The sequence below is a fragment of the Strix aluco genome, chromosome 10 (assembly GCF_031877795.1).
Source record: "Strix aluco isolate bStrAlu1 chromosome 10, bStrAlu1.hap1, whole genome shotgun sequence".
Lineage (NCBI taxonomy): Eukaryota > Metazoa > Chordata > Aves > Strigiformes > Strigidae > Strix > Strix aluco.
The window spans coordinates 8779956-8790868 of record NC_133940.1 but is presented as its reverse complement, the minus strand read 5'-3'; the positions used below and the strand labels follow the sequence as shown (position 1 = coordinate 8790868).

The window sequence follows — 10913 nt, the reverse complement described above, 5'->3', positions numbered from 1 at the left end:
ATGTGCTTGTTTCCAACTGGTGATACTGGCCTTCCCAGCACTTCAGGACGTTGTTTCCAATGAGACAAACAGAGTTCAGGCATTGACTGAGAACTGATGCATGAATATGCTTAAGTAGCTTTCCTCTCCCAGCTCCATGAATTAATTACAGCTTTGCACATGAATAAAATGGAAAAAAAATTCTCCACTTTTTTTCATGTTATGTAGTGGGGAAAAGGAGAGGTGTTTGGAACAAACACTTCCTTCCCATTCTCCCTTTGTCTGCAAGTGTAAATATTCCTGGAACTTAAAAGCCAGCATCTGCATTAAACAGATGGGACTCTGCTATGTTCATCTTTTTTATGATGTTCATGTAGCAGGGACTTCTGAAAGATGTTTGGAATGAATGCTGGCCATGACAGGATACTGCCTAAATTACAATCAGGCTCCTGGTATCTTCCCACATTCAGATTACGTCATATGTTATACTCTTAGTCATGACCTGGAAAGGAGAGTGCAAGGGTACTTAATATCTGTAGATATTCAATTAAAATGCCTGCCTCACACCTAGCCCAGGCTGGCTTCTAAAGCTTAAGAGAAAACAAAAACAATCGCACACGCAGTGGAAGTCATCATGCCAGTATGTATGCCTGCTGGCTAATACCGTTACCTAACTGAAAAGGTAAAAAGTCATGCAGTTTACACTTTGTTTGCTACGGTTTGGGGGTTTTTCATGCTAAAAAAATAGAATTCAGATGGAAGGAAGAAAGATTTGTTGTAATGCATGGGAATTTTGCCAGTTCTTGAAGGCTGCATTTCAAGCATAACTGTATTTCCCCATGCACTCTGAACGCTTCCCTTTTCAAGGGTATTGGCATGTTTATGGCAAAAGCAACCAAACCTATTAGCTAGGCACATGGTGAAAGATAGCATATGAAAAAAGAAAATAAAATAAAGATCAGTCGTTTCTGTTCTGACAATCCTTACTCAAAGCCTTGATGTCGCAGCAATAAGCTAAGCATGAAAGGTAGCAGACTCCTTCCTTGCATGAGGCCCAGCAACATCAGCTGTGAATTGCACACATAGAAAGGCTCTTTTATATTATATATACAACTGTAATCCAGAATAAATAGTACTGTTGGGACTCATAAATGTATTTCAGCTTGGTTGCTGTTGTTTGTTACGGCTGGAGACGGCTTGCTTTTCATCCCTTCCGTCCCACCCTTGGACACATCGGTGAACAGCAACCTGGGAGTCCGGAGTGTCAGCAGTATCCTTTTGTACTCCTTCCGGAAATTCTGGTTAAGAAGCCCATAGATCACAGCATTGAGGCAGCTGTTAAAATAGGCCATAAAATAGCTCAGGACAAAAAGCCATTCTGGAATATGTGGCTGCACTTTTGAAGGATTAATTGAAACAGCAAGGCCAATAAAGTTTAATGGTCCCCAGCACACAGCGAAAAGCACAAAAACCACAAACATAGTCAAGAAATTCCGGATGTCAGCTGCTCTGAGCTTCTGCTTGCAGTCTTGTCTTACCCGGTGTTTGACTTGAATCACCAAAATCCAGATCCGTAGGTAGCAAAACGTCACGATGGACAGTGGGACGATGAAGTGAACCACCACCACTGTGATGGTGTATGATGTACTCACTGTCTGGGCAAAGGTGCAGGAGTAAATCCGGGGGTCATACTGCAAGGAGCCAACAAAGAAGTTTGGCACAATTGCCACTACTGTGAGTATCCAGGTCAGGCAGAGATAGCAGCAGGTGTTCTTCAGGTTGAAGAGCTTATCATACCGAAGGCTGTGGCAGATGTAGCAGTAGCGGTTGATTGCAATCGCTGTGATGTTGAAAATGGACCCGATGACACTTAAGCCCATCAGGAACCCGCTCATCTGGCAGTGAACGTTTCCCATGGTCCATCCATTATGGAAAATGGCACTCAAGATCAGAGGATATGGATAAACTGCAACTACAAGGTCTGCAACAGACAAACTGACGACAAAGATGTTGCCTACAAAAAAGGAGAGAGACCATGAGAGGTTAGTGTAGGTCCAGATAGACAACTCACTACTCAGAACTCCTCTTGAGGCCTAACTCTTCTAATGGGCTTCACTCTACCCTCCACTGAGGATTTGAAATCCTAGAAAATAAGACTTTGCTCTACTAGTGGCAGCAATGGAGAATAACTAGGCATGATTAACCTGCATATTCCTTCTTAAGAAAATTCTAAACTGGAAGCGTTACCCTTAACTCAGCTATGGCTGTGGGTCAGGTTCCTGCATCCCTCTAAGTTGTGTAAGAGAAAAAGATTTTGCTCGCCTTGTAAATCAGCCAGCATGGCTGTAGTCACCAGGCAGCCATTCACATTTGCTGTCCTGCAGAGAACTTCATTCTTTTAAATACTATATAGGACACAATACTTCCTATAACATCACATAGTGACACTTTACATAAGCTTTGTCCATCATGGGCCAAAGAACTGGGGCAGGCAGGTTAAGTGTTCAAGTGGTTTATTCATTGCACTGACAGCAGTTGCACAGGAAAGGTCTTTTTTGGTCGTTTGCATGTGAACAGGTATATTTTCAAGAGAATTTCTGCAGTGTTCATGCTAAGGAGTGTGTGTTCTTCCAGGACTCATGGTTCAGCCAGCCTTTATGTGCTTATCTTATTTGGTATGTTTTCATGTTCCTTTAATATTAAAGTTTTTCAATGCAATATGGAAGGTCAGTCACTCCTACACTGTCTGGGCTGGGCGGGGAATATGATTAATAAGCTGCTGTCAGCCATCCCTGCAGAGTGTATGTTGCAGGTTGTTCATTTAGGCTCTAAAACGGAGAGAGTTAAGAGTCTGTGCAAATATAAAATAATTTAAGCCTTGATGGATTGAAAATGGCACATTGTGTGGGACAACACCAGCCTCCAATGAGCTGGGCAACCAGTGACTTGCTAACAGCAGTTACTACTCATTTTATGAGTCTGGTTTATTTTTAGGTATGCAAACACCCCTTTCTGTTCAGTTTGCCAGTCAGAATAGAGGAATGCATTAAGAAAGGGACCTCGAAGTCTTTTAGTGTAACTACAGGATCAGCTATAATGTTGAAAAGGACATCTATCAATATTCAGCTTTTTGATGACTAGACAAATTGTCATTTCAGGAGGAGCTCAACATTGCAGTTAGAGGACAGCACACTAGAAAAAGTAGCTGCTTTTCCAGATACACCTTCAGATATATCTGCAGTGGCAGGAAGTAAAATATTTCTAGAGTGCCAGCAAAGCCTATATTTAACACATTTAAGGTGTTACCACCTATGCCCCTAAGTGTCGTAGGCAACATCCCAGCCAACTGATCACACTCCTCTTCAAACCCTCATATCCTGCTGTCTACCAGATTATATGAAAAAAAGCACTAAGAAGAGGTCTTTTTCAGTAGTATCCATGAAAGGACTCACTGAGATCTCAGTTCAGCTAGGTCACTGGCTTCAGTATTTGGAAAACATACCCAGAGGCTGGCAGAAATCACAGCTGCATTGCCATTGCAGTTGGCTCATTGCTGTGTTTTTTGACAACAGAAACTATCAGGACAAGTCAACAGTTCATATCAGGCAGCAGAGTCCACTTCACGCTGACTGGAAAACAGTCCAGACTTGAGAATAACCCACAGCAGCGTGGAGCTGAAACAGCTGACACAAAGCGCCTTTTAAAAATAAGTATTAGCAGAGGTCATGTGAAGTGCTGAAATCTTTTTAGAGAGGGATTTCACATACACAGGTTTACCACAGCACACAACTTCTGTGGCTGCTGTGCCTCAGTGCTGCTGTTTTGCTGATTTAATACCTTACTTGGAGCTTTTTAAAATGCAGTCACTGAACCTGGTCCCCACATAATTAACTCTCTACCCACTGTCAGGGGCAAAACCACCTGTGGTCAGGCTTAGTGCTCGTGCAGGCACCCTAGAGAGGGAATGCTCTTCTTCAGCGAAACTTCTATTCATTTGATCAAAAATGCACACTTCAACAAAAAGCAAAATGTGTCCCCAGCACCAGAATTTCCTTTTGGAAAGCTTTTCAAAAAAATTTTCGACAGCAAAGCAGAGACAGAGAGGTATCAGCAACCCAATTTAAGAGACTTCCAGAGGATGCTGGAGACAGATTCCACTGATGGCACCACAACCCTCCCTCTTCACTGGACCTGTCCCACTTGGATACATATTTATACACACAGGTGTCCGGAGAGCGAGCCTCTGCATTTGCTGGGGATGAAAGCCACATTCCACAACCAGTTCTGAATCAGGCAAAGCAGAACAAAGCTGGATATTCCCTACTTAAGACAGCACACCAGGGGATTTCAAAGCTTAGCAAAGTCATAGGGAAAATTATTAGCCTTAGCACACCACTGCCAGCTGCTGGGAGCAGTCTCTGTCAGCCTTTCTTCACCAACTCAAATAGTTGGAAGAAAGTAAAAATATAGGAGGAAAAAAATCTATAAAAAATTATTCTCAGGATGGCCTTAGTAGTTTGGATTCAATCCAAAAGCACAGTATTGTTTGTATTATTTTGACACCACTTCATCGCATGTTGCTCCAGCAGGGAAAAAAAGAGATGGTTTTGTCAAGACAAGAATAATCTCCTCCTTTACTTGGAGAACAAACCTGCCATCCTCTGCTGTGTGCTTTCACCTTGCGGTCTTGGCTCTCCTATCAGCTAGGAGGCCTATCGCCCTGGCAGGGTGTCGGGTCCTTGAAAATAAGGTCAGAAAGGTTCACTCAGTACTATTTCACAGAAACAAACTCATCTTCCATTTTATTTGGCAGTGTGGTGAACTTCACATTGTTCTTCTGGTGAGAGGAACATGAAGGTCAGACCCATATAATAGCCATTTGTTAAGCAATCCTGAAAATCGGTGTATTTTTAATGACTGAGTACTGAGAAAAGGGGGCACATTGCATGCCTCCAAAGCAGAACATGCCCTTCAAAGTATGGGAACTGGCTGCTGGCTAATTATTAAAATAAGAGTAACTTGAGTTAAAAATTGCTTCAGCCTTGCAATCCCCGGTTTGCTATGAGACCACCGTGTGCTGGGCCCTGCAGCCAAAGGCTCGTGTCTTGTCCTCTGGAAGATGAGATCGGACCCTCACTCCCAAAAACACTGCAGAATGGGAAGCCATCTAACGTGTGGCTTTTAGGGAAGGTAAAGAGCAGTCTCCTGCCACTGATCTTCACTACTGTATTTTTTTACATTTTTCCACTATAAAACAAAGGAGTCCTGCCCATAAATAATACCAGCAGGACTTTATCTCATCTCAAATTTTAACTTATCTGCTTCTGTGACACTATTTTCAGATGTATTTTTTTCCTCTTTGTTGGCATGTGACTATATTTCCTTATTAGCTTTCACATTTTCCATCCTGTTTTTAACTTCTAGTTGGTGTAACTCGGTTTGTGTGCCACTGTGCTCCATCCTCCAGTTATGGAATCATACATGAAGAATCATGAGAAAGTCAAGCCTGTCACAAGCACAGTAGTAATACAGACTTGGCCACCTTTTCAGAGAAACTTTAAGTCTTTTTACATTACAGAGGTCCAACACAAAGCTATAGGTTTAGAGGTATGATACACTGTTCACAGTGCAATCCACAAATTGTTTGGGAAAAAACCCCACAAAACAACCTGAAGCCCAGCAGCAGAGCAGATTATAAGCATGCACAAGTAATACAAAAGGGAATTTATCCCAGAACATCTTCTGCCCTAGTACTCCTGCCTTTGAGCTCCCCTCCTCCCTCCCATACTCCTGCAATCTTGTTTCTGCTCACTCCAACAGCCTGCTCCTGTATTCCAGCAGTTCTTTGGCCCTGCCTCTCATTTTGCCTGGATTATCCAACAACACAGGTTATCTGAGGATTTATTGTCAAGTCCTGGTGCTAGGAAATGTGGAAATACTGCAACGAGTTCTGCAAATCAATAAACCACATATGTAGAGGTGTTCAATGACAGGCTGCCCTAACAGCACCTGACTTTCATAGAAAAGCACATCATTCTTCTACAGAGATTAACTGAGCATTGCTGTACAAATACAAGAGCCTGCCTTAAGAGGCTCTTGGAAATCCCTCGGTGCACAAGCTCCAGTTGCAGAGATCTGCTGTTCCCACACAAGAGCTGGGGGCTGTCCTTTAGTACACAGGGGCTGTGGTTTAGGTCTCTTGAACCTAGACACAGGGTTAAAAGGGGAAGGGGGGTGAAGGGGATGGAGGTAAAATATTTTTCTGAAAATTGGCTATTTTTCTACATCTCAAAATGTCCAAAGCAAGCACCCAAAACTTTTGTTCTCTGTTATCCATATAAAGCTCTCTTACGCTCACATTCCACGCTGAAATACCACAGAACTGTTTGCTTCAGGTTAACAAGATACAGATGTTCAATGCAGCCTGAAGTTAACACTGTTAGCTGTAAACACAATGCTGAAATTTAAATGTCCTGAGCGACAGGAGTTGCTTCAAAGCAAAGAGTTTTGCAGATCAACTTCTGCTCGCCTGGCAGAGTCCAGCTTCAACTGAGGAGGAAAGAGGGCTTTACTGTCCGGGTTGCCTCTTCCTGTCAGCCACCTTGCAGCCATCTGGAGCTGTGCTCAGCACAGCATTTTGAGGCAAACAAACCTACATACAACAGCCTCAAGGCCAGCAGGTGAGAAGCTGACCCACAAGCTCGATGGACATGAGTGCCATGGGGGCTCACTGCCTGACCAGTCCCCACACCGTCCCAACCTCTCCCAGCAGTGAGATCAGACCCTAGCATCTGTCTGGCTGCAGCCAGAATAACTGACAGTTGTAAAACAACAGGTATAAAAACCTATGTTGAGAAAAACATGCTAAGATACACAATGACACAAGGCTAAAAGTTTATTGGGGTGACTGGTACGTTTGTGCTGACACCTTACTATTTGTGGCTTCTAATAAAACACATCTTAAACTTTATGTTTTTCCTTTCAGGTTTTATAAAAAACTCAGACTTATGTCTACAAGGAGATAAACTGGAATTAAGACTCACATCAACCTCAGAGAGATATATATAACAAGGTTCAGTAAAAAATTTAACAGATCATGACTGTAAAGCAAGCCTCTGATGACCACTTACCATAACGTAATATTCTCTAACCTTCCAAACCTTATGCTCACTGCAAAACAGAAATGTACTGTTTGCCCCAGGCAAAAAGATAAAGTCAAAAAAGCTTTATTCAGCATGCAGTGAGCCTCTTTATTAGCTTTGATAGCCTCCTTTTCTTGTTTTTACCTGCCATTCACTGTGCATTTGCTTGTAGCTCAGTAACCTCCAGTGTGCAGACATGAAGCGTGTGCTCAGTTCTGCAAACTAAGTGTCAGTTCATAGAAAACACTTTCAGACCAATTTTGTTCTTTTTATCATATAAAGATATCATTGAGCGTGTGCAATCATATTGATCATACACTGCTGTAATTTAGAAGGATAATAATACTGTGGTGTTGGGAGATCCTGATCCTGCAGCCCTCACTCTGACAAGCATTCCTTACAACACAGACTCTAAAGGATCACTCCAGGGAAGACAATGTTTACCCCATCAAAGAGCATTTAAGAACTGTCCTTCTATAGGGGACTAGGACCCATGTCACTGCTCCACGCAAGCTCTTGGCTTCAAGGGCACAGTGAACACCACACACAGAGCAACAAAATGGCACATGAGAAATCCCAGACTGTTAATTGTTGTCACTCTTCAGCATTCTGACAAGCACTGATCCATCTGACGTGCCCATACAACAGCCCAGCACGTTACTTACCCATTTTGACAATTGAAAATGTTTGACAGGAGAGAACAAGTGAAAATCAGAGAAACTCTCCCTGAGATACAGGCAACAGGAAAAAAAAGCAACGAACAGATCTGTTGTTCAATTCATTAACCCACAAATTTTAATTCAGGATTTTATTTATGTATTTAGGGAGTCTGTTCAAAGAGAGGAATAAACAAAAGAATGGAAAAAGCATTCAATCAATTATCTGTTACCATTACCCCATCAGAATTCAGAGGGGGATAAAGTGTGTTTTCCTGCAGTTAAACAGACAATGCAGTTGGCTGCCAGCTGGTCTCAAATTCTGACTGTGCTGCATAAAATGATATGGAGGGTAATGAACAGACAGGACAGGAGGTATTGCCAGCCCACAGCATCCTTAGGATGTAAGGTTAGAGAACATGGAAATATCCAATTTAAGGACACCATGAAGGTCCTAGACAAAAGCATAAAACTCCAGAATAATTTAACTTTCTCCTGGCAAAAGTCCTTTGAGATCTCTCAGCACAGTCTCTGGCACAAATCCAGAGACCAGCACTATGCTGTGGGCTACTGCCCATTACCTGATTTACTGGCATCATTCCCTATGGGAAAGCTGTGGGCACTTAGTGCTGCTCCCTGCCTTGTGCCAGCCCCATGTCCTTGCAGGAGCAAGGCCAAGGCGGAGAGGGAGGCAGTCTGGAAAACGAACTCTCAGCCTCCTCCTGCGCCCTTCTGCGACCAGATGATTCGGCATCACTTTGGTATCCTGACTGCAAGCTTCATTAGCCATCTCATCAGTATATTGCCACGGCTGCGTGAAAGCTGCCTTTCCCTCCGGACCTGTGAGAAAGACTTGCTTCCAGGAGAAAAAACTCAACGTATTGACTGAAGTGGAAAGAACTAGCTCCCCAGCACTTCAATTACATTTATTTTGTTATGCCCCATATATTATTTTGGCTGATGGCTAAAGAAAGGAATTGCTTCCACTGCCAGGTGGAGGAGTGGATTGCTGGATTTTAGACTTACTTTTAGGTCATGACCTTTTAATTGTGTTGCTGTCAAAAACATATTTGAGCCATGCCTTCAGCTGTTCTAATTGAATGCAGTGGAGGGCAATCATTTGCAGTGTTTACACCCCAGAGATTCATAACTTTCATTTGGCTAAGGCCAGACAGATTCAAAGTTGTATCTGAGCTCTGAAGTCTGTGGAAATAGGCTGGAAACTAGAGACCAGCCCTGCTCGCGTGATTTCATATCTTTCCTTATATCACTTACCACTGGAAATAATGTAAAAGATGTGATTGTTCCCTTGGTGTGACGCAGATGGTAGCTGGACATTCACTCTCAACTGAATAAAAATGATTTTAATTACACCTTCTTCCAGACCTTTAAAAAAAGGGGTCAGCTGTCTTTTGGCACCAGTGCAGAGCAACTTCCCCAGTTTCAGTATTTTAAAAACAGAAAGGAAGTTTTTAGACTATCCCAGAGAAACACTGTTTGGCAAGCTTCCCCTGTTCTCCCACACTATTCCTAACACATCCCCATCAGTTTAGGCACACCTTCCTGAAAAGATGATCTGGAGATATAAAGAAAAGGGAAACTATGTAAAGTTGATGTTTTACCTAACTCCAACAATTTTCAACTTTTTAAAAATACAATTTTCTGCTCATTTATGTGCCTTTTAATGACTTTTTCCTGGAAGTTCTGACCCTTTGCATGAGGGAAAACCATGCTGCTGCAATACTTCTGGATTTCTAAACTTAGCTCTTAGTGTAATGTTTTTCCTGGATGCAATTATGGCAACTAGATGTGCTAGTAATGGAGGACTAAGCAGTGGTCTTGATCTGGCTCTTTACATATACAAAAAAAAGTGCTGAGAAGTACCCCTTCTGGTTATGTGCCCCAGACTACTGTCATTGAACTGTTACACCTATCAAACCCATAGCCTGCAGGAAGGCTATGAGATAGCAAGCCATTCAGCTTAAAAACTCGGTTGTTCCCTGTATCACTTCCAAATGGGCTCGGAAACACCAAACATCCCAGCAAGGCTGATAGAGAGCAAGTGCCGGAGGCAGGAGGGCCTTGGGGCCACCCTCCCATTTGCACCTCCGGGTGCCAGCCGAGCCCACGCACTGGCTGCAGGTCTGGCTCTGCAGGGACAGCATGGCTGATGGCTGCCTACTCCTGATGGCAGCTTCTTGGGGGAGACGACAGGTCTGTGGGAAGAGTCTAAACAAAACCTCTTGAAGCCATGGGAGACGGAGTCCAGGTCCCCAAACTCCCACTTGACACCCTGGCTATCAGTGCCACCCTCTGAATTCCAGCTGTTTACCCTCCTTTTCTGCCTGAAATCCCTGCTGAGTGGTACTATGTGATTTTAAGGAGCTGCCTAATTCCCATCCAGACTGCGTAGGGAGTACAGGCTGATGCCCTTATGGTTACCCTCAGACACTGGCCACACGAGCACAGAGGTGAGCTCTACCAGCCCACAATAACTCCAAGTCCATTATTTATCAACTGGTTTGTAAAGTGCTCTGAAACAGGAAAGGCCCTATATAAACATAAATGTGAATTATTGCCAGCATCTATTGAAGTGACAAACCAGCATCCATCCTCTTCCAGTCCTAGCAGTTGTACTGACACCATTTGCTATCTGCTACTATTCTTAAACAAAATCTGTGAACTCAGGCTTAATAGATTTAAAAATGCTCTTTTGCTATTTGTGCCAGTCAAAGTGTGTTTCTGGCCTGGAAAGGAGCTACATGCAAGCAACCAGTTCCTAGGCAGCTGTCAGGTAGAGCATATAGTCAGATCTGAACACACAGCTGACTTTACCAATAAAAATCATGTCTGACTGCCCTGGTGAGCCCTGCTGAACCAACACAGCTGAGCCCAGGAGCTGGCTCCTGCTCTTCCCTGTGCTTCATCAGCACAGTTTGTTGCCTAAACCTCAGGGACAACATCAGTCACCACACCCTTGGACCTCCACTGCAAGGACAGGTGTTACCCTGACACAACTAACAGCTTATTTCAGGCTCCCAGCCTTGCAATCCCAGGGATAAGTCTCTCTCTCCAGTCCCAGCTCTTTCTGGTTAGTTGGTGGGGATGGGAGGTGATTTTTTGTGCCTGTAACTCT

General features: G+C 43.4%; 1 protein-coding gene across 1 annotated transcript in view; it reads right to left on the bottom strand.

The window, feature by feature from the left end:
* Positions 1-1124: 1124 nt before the first annotated feature.
* Positions 1125-10913, bottom strand: part of LOC141927724 (melatonin receptor type 1C) — a 44866-nt gene continuing 35077 nt past the window's right edge. The window contains exon 2 of the mRNA XM_074834974.1: positions 1125-1993. Within this exon, the coding sequence (XP_074691075.1) occupies positions 1125-1993 (869 nt within the window). The remainder of the gene's footprint in view (positions 1994-10913) is intronic.